This window comes from Tenebrio molitor, chromosome 3 (assembly GCF_963966145.1).
Source record: "Tenebrio molitor chromosome 3, icTenMoli1.1, whole genome shotgun sequence".
Classification (NCBI taxonomy): domain Eukaryota; kingdom Metazoa; phylum Arthropoda; class Insecta; order Coleoptera; family Tenebrionidae; genus Tenebrio; species Tenebrio molitor.
In genome coordinates, this window is record NC_091048.1 from 20,410,689 (window position 1) to 20,431,385 (window position 20,697).

Below are 20,697 nucleotides of genomic sequence, written 5' to 3' on the forward strand. Positions count from 1 at the left end.
TAAAGCGTATGAACTCAGTACCACCAAATAGTATATTATACACCAAGGTGGAGAAGTTCATGATTAAAGCCAGAACGCCAAGATTACATCCCTAGGCGCGCCGAGGAATGTAAGGCGCTAATTAGTGCCATTTCGTGCGTTCCCATTTCGTGCGTTACTGAAAATATTCCCGATTCTGGCGTCGTGCCAAGTCTTTACCTGCGGCGAGTGCCATTTCGACGTTTCGTGCGTTGCTCCGCTGACAATGCGGGATACGGTCATGTACGGAATACCCACCCAATATTTTTAATCACAGACATTGTAAAATTGGAGCGGATGTTGAAACTGTAAGGAAATTGATAACGATATACTTGTATATGCACTGTAAATATATGCTGATGAAGATTTGATAAGTTAAAGTGGCATTTCCCACGAGACCTATTTACGCAATTTTAATATAATTTAGAAAAGTCGGAGCTTAAGATGTGTCTTTCTGATATTTGGAACAGTTGAATGTGTGAAAAAGATATTCCTACCTGTTGCTTCCTTGTAACAAACATTTCGAGAAGCACACGAGTTTCACCAACGGCAGCCACCGTTTAACTCTGAAAATTATTTCTCCCCTAGACCGACGACTTCTTTCCCCAATAATTTTGCATCCCCGACTACAAAAGACCTTCTCCATCTAATTGACTTTTCGCACAGACGTCAAACGTGCAGGAATCTCTCTCCAATCACATCAATTTATAAGGAAGTTCATTTACGCAAAGAGGAAAAATTATTTTTTACAAGCCTACAGAACAGAATTTAAAAAAATATCTGGTTGCTTTTCGTAGATGTCATTGTAAGGCGATTTTTTGGCACAAATTTGTGAATTTTAATTGTCCGATATGGACGTTTTGCAAGACGAAGCAATTAGAAAAAGTCTCGAGTGCTGGAAGGAAAACATCAATGGAGCCGCAGAGTTAAATTTCATTTCAGTCCGGCGAATGGAATGGGGTGCATCCCGACGAATTCATTCTTCGCACTCTCAAGTAGGGTACTGGAACGACCTCAATATCAGACCTTCGACATTCTATTAGAGTGCTTTTCAACGAGAGGTAGAGTGCGTTTCAACGAGAGGTACACGTCTATAAACTTGCGTAGAAATCTGTTTCGGTCTACGGTGGCGTGGCGTACCTAGACAGTAGCGGCGTTAGTTTGTACAGTTGCGGCCGTTGAAATCTCAGACAGGAAAGATTTAAACACTCTGTATAAATTCCGAAATTTGATTAGCGTAAACAGGATTTTCATCAAGGATTATAAAGTCAGTGTCAGTATTTGACATATTAGGTCAGAATCGCGCGTAACTTTTGAAATGCCGCAATTATCTGATTTGCAAAAATGTATTTGACTGAGGGACGGTGTGAGTATAACAGCCATTGCGAAAGAAATTAATGTGGATAATGTTTGAGTGACATTTCGGGAAACGTCACTTTCAGTAACATTTACAAAGCCAAAAGTTTGGCGTTGTCAAAGTGTCTGAGTTTTCAACGGCCGCAACTGTACTTTCCAGGGAATTTTCTAATTTCATTTCAACAGCTGATTTTTCGCCATTTTGTCGCAAATCACAGCCAGGTTATTGTTCTTCACCGTCTTCTCTTTTATGTCATACAACTTGATTTCTAATCCCGGTTGTGAAAATCTGATATTTCCTGTGTTGTGAAAGTAAAAACAAAAATAAAACTGGACTACGCCAATGCACTCGATTTTGGGTCGCTCTTCCTCTACATCTGATGCATCTCGGTAGCCACGCCTGTGTACCGCTCGTTGAAATGCACTCTACACGTCTATAAACGTGCGCAGAAATCTGTTTCGGTCTACGGTGGCGTGGCTTACCTAGACAGTAGCGGCGTTAGTTTGTACTTTTTAGGGAATTTCATTCCAACAACTGATTTATCGCCATTTTGTCGCAAATCACAGCCAGGTTATTGTTCTTTACCGTCTCTTTTTTTTTGTCATACAACTCCCGGTTGTGAAAATCTGATATTTTCTGTGTTATGAAAGTAAGAACGAAAATAAAACTGGACTACGCCAATGCACTCGATTTTGGGTCGCCCTTCCCCTACATCTGGCGCATCTCGGTAGCCACGCCTGTGTATACCTCTCGTTGAAATGCAAGTATAAACAAGACCGCCCCTATTTTAATTTCACAGTTCTACTTCAGATAATTAGAATTTATTCGCGAACGTGGTTTTTCTTTTTTGAGAACTTTTCCAGTGCAAATTGTTTTCCTTTTTTCTATATTTGTCGAGAGGGTTGAGATAAACCTTCGAAAATTAGTTAAAAAGGGTCCCTTGTACAGCTGCTATTTATACCCAAATTTATTTTTATTTTTATACTGTTGACGCAGTGTTTATTGTTATCGAACTTTTTATTTACTAAAAAAATATTTCCTTGAATACACTAATACACTTTCGTACTCGCCAACACTCGTGCTGAAATACGAGTATACCTACTCGTTCAGTAATGTATCACTTTCCATACTTGTTCTGCAGTTGGATAACTGTCTTGTATACTTACATTTATTCTGATGCTTTTCAAGTTGCTGCATTCCCTGCTGCATCCCCAATAGTTATTTATTGTAGGTACAGGCTTATTATAAATGTTTGTAGTGAACGAGCCCATGAAAACAAATGAAATTTTTTCTTTTGCCGTTCCATAGTTCAATACGAAAATGATACGAAGTAGATTATTATTCTTGACATTAGGAGGTTATGTTTACCTTCAAAAAATTCTTTGAATTATTAACCACAACAGTGAAGATTCGTTTAAAGAGATTGTTCCAACGTTTTAATACCGTGAGTAACAGTGACTTAAATCCATCAAGACGGGATTTGTTATCAAAGTGAACTTTAAAGTTCATATGGTTCAATCCATCTCATACGGACAATAAAATTTAATTTTCTCTATTTCAGTTTTGTAAACTTATCCACTGGTGTTTAACCACAGGTGTGTAGAACTGAATTGTTGCTGTTAAATTATTCAATGGGCACTGAATCATTTTTGTTTTAAAAGTTTCGAGGAAACAATGTTAAGTACCACAAGATTCCAAAACTGTTGATGGAAAATGAGAGAATGAAATCATTGTAAATAGACATTTTATTTATGTGTTATATGGCAACAAATTAAAGCTTTTGCGAATATATCATGACGTTTTTTATATTCGCTTTGAGCCAAAACGGTGCAAGAAGAAATGATGTGTTCAATAGTTTCCCCTTCAGTTCCGCAAATCCTACATTTATCTATGATCGATTGCAAACCGCATATGTGTTTTTTATAATTTCTTGTATTTATAACATGATCTTGTATTGCAAATATAAAACCCTCAGTCTCAGGATGAATATTTGATTTTTTAAGCCATGCATGAGAAGCTTGAATATTAATTTCTGGTTGTTCTAGTTCTTTAAAATATCTCCCATGTAAAGACTTCTGTTTTAAATTTATAATTCTCGTATCCCACCTCCACCCGGCGGCACGGCAATTTTGCCGGAGTACATACACTATTACGGATAATACTATCAAGTAATAGTGCAGTGCTTATCAACATAATTACCGGCGTCTCGCCTCCGCATTTTGACTTTTTTGTGTTTTATGTTCTGTGTCAATGTTAATAATAATAATAATAATAATAAAAAGGCAGAATATAAATAATAATAAATAATAATAATAATAATAATAATAAATATAATATAATAAAAGGCAGAATATAGCCTAAGGGAGTCCGTTTCGGCTCAGGGACGCGAGGGTCGCGGGTTCGATTCCGACCCAGCGCGAAATTTAAAATAATTAAAAAAAAAAAAAAAAAGGCAATATTCTGTCTCGTGATTCGGAAGTCACGTTAAGCCATTGGTCCCGGTCTATTGAGTTGGTCACCATGCCCCTCATAGATTTGTAAACCAGTCCTAGACTGTGTAACAAATTTTTCTGAAACCAAAAGATTCCGATACTAAAAATCCATCAAAATATAGGCCAATCACATGTCTGCCTACAATTTATAAAATTATGACATCTTGCATTAAAGTAATAATTTACGACCATTGTCAAAAATTAAATATACTTAATGAAGAACAAAAAGGTTGTGTTAAGGAGTGTTTTGGTTGTAAAGAACAACTCATAATAGATACGGTAATAATGGAACAAGCTCGAAAAAATAATAGAAATATTTGTACCGCATTCATAGACTACAAAAAAGCCTATGATTCAGTACCACATTCATGGTTAATTAAAATTCTTAAAATTTATAAAATTAATTTGGATTTGATTAACTTTTTATCACATGTTATGACATTTTGGAAAACTACTTTAAATTTATCAATAAACAATACTAAATTAAAATCCGAGCCTATTCAAATTAAACGGGGAATTTATCAAGGAGATTCTTTAAGTCCTTTATGGTTTTGTCTAGCCATCAATCCTTTGACAAATCTATTAAATAGCACTGGATATGGTTTCAATATTAGAGTTAATAATACCTCACTATCCAAATTAAATCACCTTCTTTATATGGATGACATAAAACTTTATGCATCTAAAAAGAATCACATTTTATCTTTACTAACAATAACTGAAAATTTCTCAAATGATATTGGCATGAGTTTTGGTATTGATAAGTGTAAAACGCAATCAATATGTCGTGGTCATTACGAAAATTTAGAATATATAACTAAAGAAGGAGAAATCATTAAAAATTTAAATAAAGGAGAATTTTATAAATATTTAGGTATTAATCAATCAAATCATATTCAACATTCAATAATAAAAGAAAATTTAGAAAAACAATTTTATTTAAGAATTAAATCTATTCTAAAATCAAAATTAAACGGTAATAATTTAATTAAAGCAGTTAATACATATGCTGTTCCATTGTTGACCTATTCTTTTGGTGTTATAAAATGGTCCAAAACTAATTTACAGAATATAAATATTCAAACTAGAGTTCTCTTTACAAAATTTTGTAAACATCACCCCAAATCTGCTGTTGAAAGATTTAATTTACCACGCGAAAATGGTGGTAGGGGTTTTTCAAATCTAGAAATTCTACAACACAATCAAATTGCTTCACTAAAAAATTATTTTCTCAATAGAGCTCGTGATAACACTTTTTTTAATTCATTGGTTTCAGCGGATAAAGGTTACACACCTTTAAATTTAAGTGATAATGTAATTTCAGATATTGTTGAGCCAAATATACCTGACACTATAGCAAATATAAAACAAAAGTCTTTACATGGGAGATATTTTAAAGAGCTAGAACAGCCAGAAATTAATATTCAAGCTTCTCATGCATGGCTTAAAAAATCAAATATTCATCCTGAGACTGAGGGTTTTATATTTGCAATACAAGATCGTGTTATAAATACAAGAAATTATAAAAAACACATATGCGGTTTACAATCGATCATCGATAAATGTAGGATTTGCGGAACTGAAGGGGAAACCATTGAACACATCATTTCTTCTTGCACCGTTTTGGCTCAAAGCGAATATAAAAAACGTCATGATATATTCGCAAAAATTATACACATGAATTTAGCAGTTAAATTCAATTTATTAAAGGATACACAACCACATTACATTTATAAACCAGAAAGTTGTTTAGAAAATGACAATTACAAATTATATTTTGATCGCACAGTTTTAACTGATATTCACATTCAGCATAACAGACCAGACATTATTATTTTAAATAAACAACAAAAGCAAGCATATCTTTTAGATATAGCTGTTCCAAATTCACACAATATAACACAGACATATAATACAAAAATTAATAAATATTTAGAACTATCCGTTGCTATGAGAAATCTTTGGTGTTTAGAAAAAATTTCGATTTTACCATTTATAATTTCAGCGACAGGAATAGTACCGCAATCTCTTCTTAAAAATTTAAAAATTTTGGACTTAGAGAACACATTGGTGGTTGAAATTCAAAAAGGTATATTATTATACTCATGTCACATCGTGAGGAAATTCCTTAACATTGACACAGAACATAATACACGACAAAGTCAAAATGCGGAGGCGAGACGCCGGCAATTATGTTGATAAGCACTGCACTATTACTTGATAGTATTATCCGTAATAGTGTATGTACTCCGGCAAAATTGCCGTGCCGCCGGGTGGAGGTGGGATACGACATATTAATTTGTAGATCATAATTATTATTAAATTATTATTATTATTATTATTATTAAATAAACAACAAAAGCAAGCATATCTTTTAGATATAGCTGTTCCAAATTCACATAATATAACACAGACATATAACACAAAAATTAATAAATATTTAGAGCTGTCCGTTGCTATGAGAAATCTTTGGTGTTTAGAAAAAATTTCGATTTTACCACTTGTAATTTCAGCAACGGGAATAGTACCGCAATCTCTTTTTAAAAATTTAAAAATTCTGGATTTAGATAACACATTGGTAGTTGAAATTCAAAAAGGTATATTATTATACTCATGTCACATCGTGAGGAAGTTCCTTAACATTGACACAGAACATAATACACAACAAAGTCAAAATGCGGAGGCAAGACGCCGGTAATTATGTTGATAAGCACTGCACTATTACTTGATAGTAATATCCGTAATAGTGTATGTACTCCGGCAAAATTGCCGTGCCGCCGGGTGGAGGTGGGATAGTAATTATTATTATTAGGGGAAACCATTGAACACATAATTTCTTCTTGCACCGTTTTGGCTCAAAGCGAATATAAGAAATGTCATGATATATTAGCTAAAATTATACACATGAATTTAGCTGTTAAATTCAATTTATTAAAGGATACACAACCACATTATATTTATAAAGCAGAAAGTTTTTTGGAAAATGACAATTACAAATTATATTTTGATCGCACAGTATTAACTGACATTCACATTCAGCATAACAGACCAGACATTATTATTTTAAATAAACAACAAAAGCAAGCATATCTTTTAGATATAGCTGTTCCAAATTCCCATAATATAACACAGACATACCGGGTGTCCCAGAACTGCCGCATGATATTTTAATAGCGTATTCTGGAGTGAAAATCAAGACTAAAATTGAAAGAAAAAATGTCGAGGGTCCTATAGTATCTATACTGTAAACGATTTTCGCTGACCAATCATAAGACCTTTGTTAATTGCTTTATTACGTAAGTTCATTACTTTGTTTCATTTCCATGGATTTTCATAATAGGATAAAATTCTTTGAATTATTTGGTCCGCTGTAATCGAATAATAAATACAGTATGACATTTCTTAACGTCATTTTGACAGTAATATTTTTTCTTAAAATCAAAAAGTGAACAGTTTTGAAAATGTTTACCGCTGCAAAGTACTATGATATGCTCATAGTTTATGGAGCATGTGGTGAAAGTGCTTACGCAGCCGTAAAAGCTTATGCTGCACGTCTTCCTGCAAATGTATTTTTGCGTTTGGTGAATCGCGCTACGAATACGGGGAATTTAGTACCTCAAACTAAAGGAGTTGGTGGTGTTACACGAGAGGCTCGCACTCCATAAAATGAAGAGGCTGTTCTTCAGACTTTTGAGGAAGACAGAACGTTATAGTATATTAAGTATAAAGAACGGTAATGACAATGTACGGATCGAAGACAATTGTTTGGAGGAGGAGCTTGCGACGACTCCAATATTGTCTGAGATCCGTACATTGTCATTAACGTTCGTCATGCTTATGAGATTTTTTGCGCGATTGAATATTTATTACAAAACATTCCTAACTAGAATGCAATGCGATACGACGCCTTTCACATCGTGTTGCCACAATGTCGATTTTTGTATCGCGTTTCTAAGGCAACCTGCAAACAACTACCGCCATTGCAGTTTTTGTGCGCAAATATCGCCAGTTGTGTTGAAAAACAAGCAGTAAAATGAGTGATATTAGTGATTCCGAAAACGAAGTGGATATTATAGAAGAAACTTTGAATGTGGGGTGCGTCACAAATAAAGAATTTTTGAAACTAACGACCTCAACGTGTAATTAAGAAGACAAGGAAAATTTGTGGTATCTATGAAAATTTTGATAATACTAATGTCGCGGCAAGTTCGCTAATATTATTTCATTGCAGCGGCAAGGAATGCCGACCACAAGAGCCGTGTGAGTTTCCAGAAAGTGCTAACATCTTGTCTTCAACTTCTGTCTACATAAATCAAGAATTTTCGAAACCAGCGAACTCAATATGAAATCAAGAAGACAAGGAAAATCCGGGGTATGAACATTTTGACAATTCTAATGTCGCGGCAAGTTTGCTAATGCTATTTCATTGCAGCAGCAAGGAAAGCCGACTACAAGAGCCGTGTGAGTTTCCAGAAAGTGCTAACATCTTGTCTTCAACTTCTGTCTACATAAATGAAGAATTATTTTCGAAATCAACGATCTCAATTTGTAATCAAGAAGACAAGGAAAATGCGGGGTATGAAAATTTTGACAATGCCAATGTCGCGGCAAGTTTGCTAATGCTATTTCATTGCAGCAGCAAGGAAAGCCGACTACAAGAGCCGTGTGAGTTTCCAGAAAGTGCTAACATCTTGTCTTCAACTTCTGTCTACATAAATGAAGAATTATTTTCGAAATCAACAACCTCAATGTGTACCTAATCAAGAAGACAAGGAAAATGCGGGGTATGAAAATTTTGACAATGCCAATGTCGCGGCAAGTTTGCTAATGCTATTTCATTGCAGCGCCAAGGAAAGCCGACTACAAGAGCTTTATGAGTTTCCAGAAAGTGCCCCCACATCTTGTCTTCAACTTCTGTCTACATAAAAATTATTATAATAATCGATTAATTTTGAATAAACTTTACTTACCGTTCTAGAACACCAAAAATTACTTACCATCGAGTTTATCGTTAGCAACGAGTAAACAGAGCTTACCATCTTGGAAACAGACGTGGTAAACAACCAAATAGAGTACAATCGCGCAAAAAGTATTAGAAGCGTCGCTAGTATGTCAGACATTTCAAAAAGCACAACACAGCGGATTCTAAAGGATAATCGACAACACGCTTATCATTATACACGTGTACAGAATCTCTTGCCTGAAGATCTTCCTTTCAGAGTGCAGTTCTGTGAATTATTTACGGATGAATGTTTTTTCTCAAGAAACGGAACATATAACATTCATAATTATCATGTATGGGCAGAAGAAAATCCACATGCAATTCATATTAATGCATTTCAACATCGGTTTAGCATCAATCTGTGAGCTGGGATTTTAGGAGATTCATTGTCAAGTGTTGATAACCAAACAATTATCAGATAAAGTATCGACTGTAGAGTTTCAGGTTGGTCCGTTTGAATTTCCTCCAAGATTAAATGGTGAAGTCTATGCCAATTTTCTTAATAATGAACTGCCTGATCTTCTAGATGATGTGCCATTGCAATTCTTGGCACATCCCTGGTTTCAACAGGATGGTACTTCAGTGCATTATACAACTCAAGCTCAACAAGTCCTTGATAGAAGATATCCTGATTCTTGGATAGGACGTGGCGGGCCAATAAATTGGCCGACTAGGTCGCCTGACCTCACACCTTTATACTATTTTTTGTGGGGTTACATGAAAAACTATGTTTATCGTGAACCGGTGAACTCTTTAGAACAACTGGATGATAGATTGCATGAAGCTTTGGCAACAATTACACCTCAAATGATTCAAGGCGCCCAAGCAAGCTTAATAAGACGAGCACGCCTTTTTATTCAAACTAGAGGTCGCCCAGCGGTCGAAATTCGACCGTTTTCATTAAATTTTTAAGTTTGAATGTTACTGAGGTTTTTTTTTTTATCAAAGAGTATACCTCTATAATTATTGCATATAATTTTTTTGAATTTTGTACTATTACGTCAGCTGCGAGCGTTTACAAATACGTCATTATGCACTAATTTTCGAGTTACATATTTGAAAAATACGAACGATAGGAAAAATGAGATATACTCGTAGTTTGGCTATGCCATATTTAAAAATCAATAACGCGTTTTTTGAGATTTTGTTAGGTTTTTTTATTGCTATAGTGGCCAGGTTTCGCCAAAGCTACACAGTTAATTTGCCTATCTTTTTCAAATTAAATAAAATTGAAATAAAAAATTAATACAAAAAATGAAAAATGAAATAAAGAACACGTGTTTCGTTCAAAAAAACCGGGCGGTGTACTTACCCAAAAACCAAAAAAAAGTTAAAAAATTCTACTACATATCGTCGATGCTTAAACTGCGCTCTGTACGTGCAATCCCAAATGTTATTACATATTTGTCATTTGTTTTTCCAACAAACTTAATTACATTACATTATTACACTGTAACGCAATGAATTTTGATAGCTACTCGCTTGGTGCTCGTCATTTGTTTCAAAATGTAGTGTTATTAAAAAAAAAAATTCTTATATGAGGTTACACATGTCATACATTGTTGTTTTCAGAATAAAAATCTCTATCAGAATTAGTAAAAAAAAAGTATATGTCCGTATTTGAAAAAAATATTTTGACAGTTTAACCTTGAAGCACTTTGCGTTTTACGTAAATTTAGTAGGCCATTTTATAGCTTATTCACAACCATTTAATTTGGTGTATAGATAATTAAAATCGGCCGATAAATAAGGGAGCTATGGATTTGTCTCTTTTTTTGGGGACGCCCTGTATATTATACATAAATTTTATCTTTCTGCACTCCCTCTCCACATAAACTTTAACTATGCCAAATTTCACAACCCTCCGTGTGCGCAATTTGCTTAAAAAGGGGTACAAAAGTTTGAAATTCGACCGTTTTCATTAAATTTTTAAGTTTGAACGTTACTGAGATTTTTTTTTCAGAGTATACCTCTATAATAATTATCGCATATAATTTTTGTGAATTTTGTTCTATTACGTCAGCTGCGAGCGTTTTGCAAATACGTCATTATGCACTTATTTGCGAGTTATGTGAAAAATACGAACGATAGGGAAAATGAGGTATAGTTTAGCTATGCCATATTTAAAAACAATAACGCGTTTTTTGACAATTCCTTAGGTTTTTTATTGCTATACTGGCCAGGTTTCACCAAGGCTACATAGTTAATTTGCCCATCTTTTTCAAATTATATAAAACTGAAATAAAAAATTAATACAAAAAATGAAAAATGAAATAAAGAACACGTGTTTCGTATTTTTTATACCTATTTTTTTTTTGAAACAAAAAAACCGGGCAGAAAAAAATTAAATGTCCATTGAACTTAAAATAAAATTTCATCGTTTGCTAAATGCCCTTGGCCGTTATGTTCGGAAATATAAAATCTCTAACCATTGAATGATCGAACTCTACTTGCTGCGACGTATGTACCTACAATTGAAAACTGGCTGCCTCAATAAAATTGCAATTTTTTCTAATGTTTGTTTTTGAGACTTATTTATTGTCATCGCAAATGCAGGTATAATTGGAAACTGACTTCTTTGAAAATTAAATGGTAAAATAGTACCTAAATATGTTAAATTTATACGTGGAATTAAATTCTCTTTTTGTACTCGGTTCCAGTTAAAACTTCGCAATCAAAGACTAATGCTTCCTTTGTATTTAAGTTTCCGATCAGTAAAACGTGCAATTAACTTTCAATACCAACTTATGTGGTGGCAAACCACTAATAGAGTCAAAGAATTTTGTATTTCACTCGGAAGAGTTTTTTTTATGAACAATCTAAATAAACTCTCTCTTACAATTACAAATCATCCACTCTGCATTCGCTCCAAATTCACTCCGCATTTATTCCGCAAATTTTTTACAGTGTATGAACGTAAACAATGAATGTTTTGATATTTGTAACACACAGGTGTCCCCGAAAAAGAAGATGAGCCTATAACTCCTTTATTTATCGGAGGATTTTAATTATTTATACACTAAATTAAATGGCTCTAAGTAGGTCACAAAAAGCCCTAATAAATTCACATTTAGGTCCAAGGGGTTCAGGGCTAAATTGTTAAAAAAAAATTTTTTTTTTTAAATGCGAACACATAATTTTTTTAACACTTTTTTTTTAATACTACTATATCGTCGATGCTTAAACTGCGCTCTGTACGTGCAATCCCAAATGTTATTACATATTTGTCATTTGTTTTTCCAAATAACTTAATTTGGATAATTTATTACATTGTAACGCAATGAATTTTGATAGCTTCTCATGCTCTTCATTTGTTTCAAAATGTTAATGTAGTGTTATTTTTTTTAAATTTTTTTCTTATATTAGGTTACACATGTCATACATTGTTGTTTTCAGAATAAAAATCTCTATCAGAATTACAAAAAAAAAAGTATGTGTTCGTATTTGAAAAAAATATTTTTACAGTTTAACGTTGAAGCACTTTGGGTTTTACATGAATTTAGTACACCATTTTGTAGCTTATTCACAACCATTTAAATTGGTGTGTGGATAATTAAAATCTTCCGATAAATAAGGGAGCTATGGATTTGTCTCTTTTTTTGGAGACTCCCTGTATATTATACATAAATTTTATCTTTCTGCACTCCTTCTCCACATAAACTTTAACTATGCCAAATCTCATACTCCTCCGTGCGCGCAATTTGCTTAAAAAGGGGTACAAAGGTTTTCCTTCACGTATTAATATATAGATTGGTGGAGGTCATTTTGAGCAATTATTATAAGAGTATCTACGAATTGTTAACTGTTATGGTTTTTGATTGCTTATTAAACTTTTTCTACTAGAGTTTGGAAAACTTCAACATTGTAATACTAATTTGAGTTAGGAAAAGTGAAAAATTTCCTACTATGGGCGGAAATAATATTTCAACACTAAAAGTTCAATTTTGGTCGTCTCCTGGGATACGTAACGTAAAAGCTGGTATTTAATTGAGACAATAGCTATTTATGTAACCAGTTAGGAAATGCGTTATTTTGTGTAACGAGTGGAATATTTGCGGGACGAGCGCAGCGAGATCCCGCAAAATCACAGGAGTTACACAAAATTGCATTTCCAAACGTGTTACATACAAGATTTTTTCTAATTTTGACAAAAAAAAGTTTCTTCAAACGTTAAACGAAGTAATGAAATTCATTAATAATAAATTATTATTGTGTTAAAATATCAAGTAGGTAAGTAGGCACGGTTATTTTGCTTAAAAACAAAAAATATGACAGTGTCAACTGGTGATACAATAAATTTTTCCTAACCAGTTAGGAAATATTTTACTTTTCGTAACCAGTTACGAAAAGTGTGACGTTTCCAAACATCAATTAATTTTGAAAAGTGTCACTTTATATGTCAAAATTAGAAAAAAGCTTAAACGCCTTCACAATTTTTCATTAATAAATTGTTTCTCTATGGTAACGAAAGCAGAACAATTTTGATTTCGCTTTTTAATTTAGAAATAATTAATAGTATATTAAAAATATCCAAATTTTATGTATCTTCCAAACTCCAGTAGAAAAAATCATGTGTGCAATTCGTAGGAAAAGTGTTTTTTCCTTACGAGATGCGGGATTTTTAATCGAGACGAAGTCGAGATTAAAAACGCGTCGAGTTTTTCTAACTTATTGCACAAATAGCTATTTTTTTTAATTCTAAAAAATCAAAACAATATTGCTTTTCTGTTTTACTCTGCTTAAAAACCAGCTTTTGTTAAGGTATTATTCCAATCAAACATGAACCTCAATATTTTTCCCTAGTTTCAAGGAGTGTACTAACGTTTGTCAGCTCAACATTTACGCTTTCATCTTAGGGTGACGTGCCTCAACGCAGCTATTATAAAAATAATGTCACATTGACACTTCATTTCTGTCAAGTACAGTGGACCAGCTAAATTTATACAGTGTGGAATAAAATGATTTACATCTAGTTACCTTTGCATTACCCTTGTAAAAATACGAAATGCCGCTCTACAAAAAAAAAGAAAGCCTAACCTCAAAATATATATCCAAATTCCAAATGTGATTTATTGCGAAGGGATGATATGAATGCAAAGTTGAGATTGAAATTAAAAAGAAGCTAACAAAAGCAAGTCACAGCTAGTGCTGAAAGTGGCCACCAACGTTTGTTAATTCAATTTAGTAAATTGTAACAATTGTCAATTCGATTGGTGACATTTATTGACAGAACTAATAGTTCGGCATTTCGAAAAAAAAGTAGAGCGGTACAGGAAAATTTATCTGTGCAAAAATTCCAAAGGTAGCTAGATGTAAATCATTTTATTCCACACTGTAATAATTTTGAAAAAAGTAAATGTAAGTTGTTTCCTAGCAACTAGTCGAATTACTTAATATACCTTAAAACAGGTTGAAAAAAGCTTCACATGATTGGTTATTTTCAATAGTTTACCATTTAAATACCCTACGACCCTTGTTTACTCTTAGGATTAAACAATTATGTTTTACCGTTAGAATTAGGGAAAAAGTGAAAGCGTTCACTCACCCTACCCGGAGCAGGGGGAGGTACCTGCGCGTACTTTACCTGGGTCCACAGGGTAGGTTGAAAGATTAAGGCTGTTGCACAGTAATAAAACTTTTGGGCGAGGTGTAGTTCAAGTTGCAGAAGTATTCAGAATTCTTGGATTGGTCAAACACTGCAGCAGGTACCCTCTCGAGACCCGTCAGTCATAAAATTAGCATTTTACAAGAGCATTAAATCTTCGTATTGTGAACAAATTTGTTGGCAAATTTTAGATTTTCTTATTTCTTGTAGTTTGGATGTATTTATCTGTGCACTTTAGTGGTTGAATCTCTTACTTGCAGAAAATTCTTTTGAAGAAAATAACGGACAATGATTAATACAAATGTAAAGGCTATGACTTTGACAGTGTCAGATTTTTCGTATCTCTGCTATCTTTATAATTGATTTCATATAAATGTTCATCAAGTGAGCTGTGCATTTGTAAAAGCACCTTTAATTTAGTTACATTACAAAAGTCAACTTTGAAAGTTAAAGTCACTAACTTTAGCTTTACTACCAACAGAAAATCAGATTTTCATGGCTTGCTTAGATGCACATTTATATGAAATTGAGTATAGCTAATAAACGTCAAACAACTGACACTATTAATCAAATTTTAACGCAAAAATAGTTATTAGAGTCCAATTTTTACCCATTTGCGATGACGTCACGAATTTCCTTCCTCGCTTTCTCTCTATTGAAACGACAGAAAGAGTAAAAAACAAAATAGCGGTGCAATGGCGGACAAAAAATTTCGTCCACTGTCATTCCACTCACATATGCTATAAAGCGACCTTTAGGAACGAATAACCTCGCTTCACATGTTGACATGTGTCAATCAAATTATGTCTATAATTTATGTTTTTATGGGTGACAGTAATTAATTTCAAATTTTCATTTGCAAACGTCAATCATAATGACAATAAAGCTTAAACTACACCAAATTTTTGTGAAATGATAGGAAAAAGGTGGACAACATTTTTTGTCCGGAATATGTAGTATGTTTATTTATTGCTGGTTACTTATTATGTTCCTGTCAATTTGACAATTTTTAATTTCTTTCACTTATTACATTGATTACAAACATAACCTTTCGAAGCAGTTGTCAGAAAATTTCATAACATGGGTATGGCTTGCGACTACAATCGTTTTAATACCTAACCTTATAGTTATTTATGATCAATTCAAATTAGTTTCTGATTCTAGCTCAAACATACGTGAAGTTACTAAATAATGACGTCATCGCAAATGGGTAATAATTGGACTCTAGGATCAGAAATAAATTTGGACTGATCAAAAATAACTATCAAATTTCAATTTTGTTGACAATTGCTTCGAAAGTTTACGATTGTAATCAATGTATCTAATAACATAACTAATAAGTGAAAAATAAAAAAATGTCAAATTGACAAGAGCATAAAATAACCACAAGTAATCAATAATAAATAAAGGCATCGCATTTTTTTGTTTGTTCCTGTTGTTTCAATAAAGAGAAAGCGAGAAAGGAAATCGTGACGTCATCCCAAAAGGGTAAAAATTGGACCATAACTTCAGAGTTCAGAGATTGAATCTTATTTTCGTAATCCTAGGGATTATTTAGCGTAAGAAAGGTAGGATTACAATAGCGCCCGTTTTCATTACCTGTATGTACAAATCATTTCCATTAAAAAAAACCTGTTATCGGATATAGTGGCGGCCGGGGAAAATGGGAATGACTTAAATTACTATGGGCTGTATTTAAATAAATCTGTAATGGTTATCATTATAAAGATTTACGACAGGGGCCGATTTCTTTGAATACCTGTGTTCTTAGAAGGAACGATTTAAGAAGGGTTTTGTTTGCAGGTGGTGACAGGCAAAAATTTGGCCCTATCGTAAATCTTTATAATGATAACCATTACAGTTTTATTTGAATACAGCCCAGAGTGATTTAAGTCATTCTCATTTTCCCCGGCCGCCACTATAATACTTACAACTTTTCTCCAATTGCAGAAAATTACTTAGAACTCTGTCAGAATCAATAAGACATTTATTGGAAAAAATTATAGTTTCTGTATAAATTAGTAGGGGTTTTAATATTCTATATTCAATCGTTACTGAGAACAACTAATTACCTACAGCTTGGCCGTTTACTCGACGTTACTAGACGCAGGTAGTTTGGCCCAAACGACCGATACCGGGTTCGATATTGGAATGGATGGGAACAGAAAAGTTTGAGTGTCACATTCTGAGATTATTTAGTTTTTAGGTTAATAATAATTAGATGATATACCTATTTTAACTTAGGTTTCTTAATTTAATTTTTTCCAATCCATTTTCATAAAGTAAAACGCCCCAAATTAAATAAACCAAATATCTTTACATCAAAACATTTTTATTAAATTCTAATCACGGATTTTATTTCTCTATGTATTATGGTTTCATAACGTGTACCAAATTTGAACTGCATCGAACAAAATTTAATTTTTAAAGTGATAGTTTTTTGACTGCTGTACCTAGGTAATTAATTTTAACAAAAAAGTAATACCCAATTTTTGTGGCGGTGAACAGTATTTATGCATCTATAATACTTTAATATAAATATAATTTAGTTTTAAAGTCATTTTCGTGCTTGTCATAAGTGATGGGACACCCGGTACATAGTTTAAATTTTTATTTCATACTATCCGGTAGATGTTCAATTGCATCATCAATTTGAGTCCGGCAAGTAAGTTATAATAACAATATCAGAGCCGAAAAGTGTCACTAAGCAACACCTAACGGGCTGTTTTATTTTTATACATCAAATCTGATATTGAAAAGTGAAAAAGACAAAAAATATTTGACAGTTTAACCTTGAAGTCGTTAGGGCTTTACGTGAATTTAGTAGGCCATTTTGTAGCCTACTCACAACAAATTAATTTGGTGTATAGATAATTAAAATCGTCCGATAAATAAGGGAGCTATGGACTCGTCTTTTTTTTTGGACACCTGTATAATTGGTGCTCGATTAAAAAAAGTGTTATATGTAGGTATTAGGTATTTTAATTACTCGCTATTATTAGAATTAGTGATTGGTTTACTTTGTTAAAAAGATAAAAAGGTTATGATACCGCACCGCGGCAATCCGGCCATCTCCTTTCAGGTATATTTTAAAAATGGGATTCATAAGTTGACCATCGCGGCACGCCGGGCCTGCCCCGAGGGTGTTCCCGTGAGCCCAGTGCAAGTATCTTCCCAACAAAAGTTGCATTGCGGGCGTTAAGTAGTGATTATGTCAACCCGAGTTTACGACCTCCAGGTAGTTGAGAAGTATAGTGGACTGCCTAATAACGGAATTTTACGCGTTTTGTTGAGGCTTTTGTTTATTTCTTTGCTTCCAATCTAATTTGTTTTTCCAAAAACTGAGACAGTAGCCCAATGAGATACGTTCTTCTGAATCCAATGCACTTTTTAAATAGTCTCTAAATGAAAAATTGAGCAAAAATAAGGAGAATTACTGAAAAACGTTATTAATTTTTTTTAAAAGAATGAAGCGATTTTTCAAAAAACTGAGACAGTAGCCCTGTGAAATACGTTAATGTTTAACAAAAAATATAGTCACCATAGCTTCAAACATAAAACTGTGGAAAAATAATTAGAATCCGTTTAGCGCGCTTTACCATTGCTTGGCCAACCACTAGGCAACAGCCTTAACTACGCGCCCAGCACTCAGTCAGATCAGACGGTAGTTCAGAAAATAAACAAATACCAGCGCAAAGCGAGTTTCAATTTCCCGACTCAAATAAAGTACATTCGCCGGTGAAAATCCTCATCGGTGACAAAACATTGGTCCTTCGAACCGGATTCGGTAGCGTATCGTCAATCCAACAAGTGAGGATTCGGTAGTGTATCGTCAATCCAACAAGTGAATCAATCAAGAAAAGTGGTCGTGTCCAGAACTCACGGGCAAAAGCACACAGCAGCGACTCCACGCATTCAACCACCAGGGAATTCAGCGTCTTCAGGAACCAGAAGTCGAGAACATCGCAACACATTAAGGCAAGTGAGCTCCAATTTTCCTCATTTTTCACTTTCCCATACGCATTCGAGGCAATCCTCAATTTGGGCTACGAGTCTGCATTTCATGTTAGGTCAATTCTACTGTTAGGTAGCTCGTCAGTTACACGTTTTTTGAATCAATTTCAAAAATCATCAATAATCATGGTACTCACGCGTTCGCAAACCCACGAGAACCCTCATCTTGACGATGTTGAGGGTCAGGACAATTCAATAAATTCGCAGTTAATCATGTTACTGTCGAAGCGAGAACGAATCGTAAGTTCATTAGGTCGGGTAAGAAATTGGTTTGAGAAGAATGGCGGTGCTAGTAGTTCCGCTATACAAGTTCGGCTTCGCGATTTCGCCAATATTAAAGTACAGTTTGACAACGTGCAAACAGAGATAGAGGCAGTCGACGATCAAGTCAATGAGTTAGAGCACGAGAACAACAGGCAAAACTTCGAAGATTCGTATTACGATCTTTATGCGGCTCTCGAAGACGCGGTTAACAAGTCAAACAGTTCTATCGCGGCAACAAGCAGATCACATACAACGGGTGATGTGACCAATCGAGGTCCAATTAGTAGCCTACTTCAATTGGCACCGATCGATATAAAACCGTTCTCAGGACATTATACGGAATGGTTACCATTTTTTAACACGTTTCGCGCTTTAGTGCATGATGACCCGCGTTACCAGAACCGAAATTTGGAAAAACTCCATCAATTACGCAACTGTTTACGCGGGGAGGCTCTCGAAGTTATACAAGCACTACCGATTTCGGCAGAAAACTACGAGACCGCCTTATCTTCACTAAGGAATCAATTCGAGAACAAACGGCTGATCGTTCAGCACCACGTCAACAATCTCTTCAATCTTTCGCAAGTTTCAAAAGATTCAGCGCGTTCTCTGAGACTTTTGGTAAACACGGTAAACACGAATCTTGATGCTCTAAATTCGTTAGACATCAACACCACTTCATGGGATCCGCTATTGATTCACATAATCACATCGCGGTTAGATTCCTTATCACGCCACAAATGGGAAGAATCCCTCAAAACAACAGAGCCTCCATCGAAAGCGCAGATAATAACTCACTTGACGCAACGGTGTAATTTATTAGAAGCCCTCGAAATTAACAAGAATCTTTCGAAAACGGTCCCAACGACAAAGGATAATGATCAAAAGGCAGGAAACAAAAATTTAACAAAAAGTTTTGCCGTGCAAGACAACAAGGTCAATTTTTCTTGTTATTTCTGCGAAAAGTCACATTCACTCTACAATTGTCCGGGCTTTCTAAGATTACATATCGCGGATCGCGAGTCACAGGTGAAACGGATGAAACTGCAAAAATTACTTGCGCCCATCACATGAGGCCAAGGACTGCAAATCAGCGAGTTGCAAGTTATGCCACCAGAAACATAACACGTTGCTGCATCCGTACGTTCCGACACGCGTAACCACGGAGCCACAACCGTCCGTTATTAATTGCAACCAAAGCAAAACCCAATCCGAAGTTCTGTTGTCAACGGTCATCGTGAATGTCCGAGATCGTTTTGGTAATCTGCAGCCGTGTCGTGCTCTTCTAGACGCCGGTTCGCAGTCAAATTTCATTTTACAATCTACCTGTAAACGGCTAGGTCTTGCGATGCAATCAATCAACTTATCCGTTACGGGTTTTGAAAAGTCAATTTCAACAATCAAAAACTCGGTAGACGTGGAAATACATTCATTGGCCACGTCTTACAAAGAAAAATTGCATTGTCTTGTCTCCAAAACAATCACACAAAACATTCCGTCAAATTCATTTTCAAAGAAAGATGGGGGACAGGTAATCTCGCCACCAGTAATTACCTTAATCTTTTGCGCATCCCCGTTGAGTAAAATCCCATCGGTAATTTCGCCACCAATATTTTTCAATACATTTTTATTGAGGGTCATACCCAATACAGGTGAATTTAAGTAACTAGGTACCTGACACCTGACCCAACTTTATTTGTGTTTTTAGAAAAACTAAAAGAATTTCAAATAGACACTTATGTGAAAATACAAAGTCTACATTTGGTAGCAAAAATTCATAATAAGCATGTCAGAGACAGACAAAAATTTATAAATAATGTGATAAAACGACATAATAATGAGATTACAATGGAAAGATTAATTCTTAAAAATAACAATTTTATTTACAAGAATTAATCTTAAATAATAAATTGTTTTTCCATATACATGCATTTACTTGTTTTCC

The 20,697-nt window shown here is 34.3% G+C and overlaps 1 protein-coding gene and 2 long non-coding RNA genes across 3 annotated transcripts; all 3 read left to right on the forward strand.

The window, feature by feature from the left end:
- The first annotated feature begins 1,016 nt into the window (after positions 1-1,016).
- On the forward strand, positions 1,017-3,164 carry LOC138127319 (uncharacterized). The gene is made up of 2 exons (XR_011158187.1): positions 1,017-2,970; positions 3,037-3,164. It is a non-coding gene; the product is annotated as an uncharacterized lncRNA (long non-coding RNA).
- Positions 3,165-7,194: 4,030 nt separating this feature from the next.
- Positions 7,195-8,847, forward strand: LOC138126315 (uncharacterized). Its single transcript, XR_011157748.1, has 2 exons — positions 7,195-8,034; positions 8,099-8,847. It is a non-coding gene; the product is annotated as an uncharacterized lncRNA (long non-coding RNA).
- A 9,767-nt stretch (positions 8,848-18,614) lies between these two features.
- On the forward strand, positions 18,615-19,449 carry LOC138126586 (uncharacterized). The gene is made up of 2 exons (XM_069042379.1): positions 18,615-19,373; positions 19,417-19,449. The coding sequence occupies exons 1-2, from the start codon at positions 18,615-18,617 to the stop codon at positions 19,447-19,449; spliced, it is 792 nt and encodes a 263-aa protein (XP_068898480.1).
- Positions 19,450-20,697: the final 1,248 nt, after the last annotated feature.

Excerpts from the sequence above, each read along its gene's own strand:
- LOC138126586 (XM_069042379.1), top strand. The coding sequence starts at position 18,615 with ATGGTACTCACGCGTTCGCAAACCCACGAGAACCCTCATCTTGACGAT. Across the intron at positions 19,374-19,416 it reads CGCGTTCTCTGAGACTTTTG|ACATCAACACCACTTCATGG; the intron begins GTAAACACGGTA and ends TAAATTCGTTAG.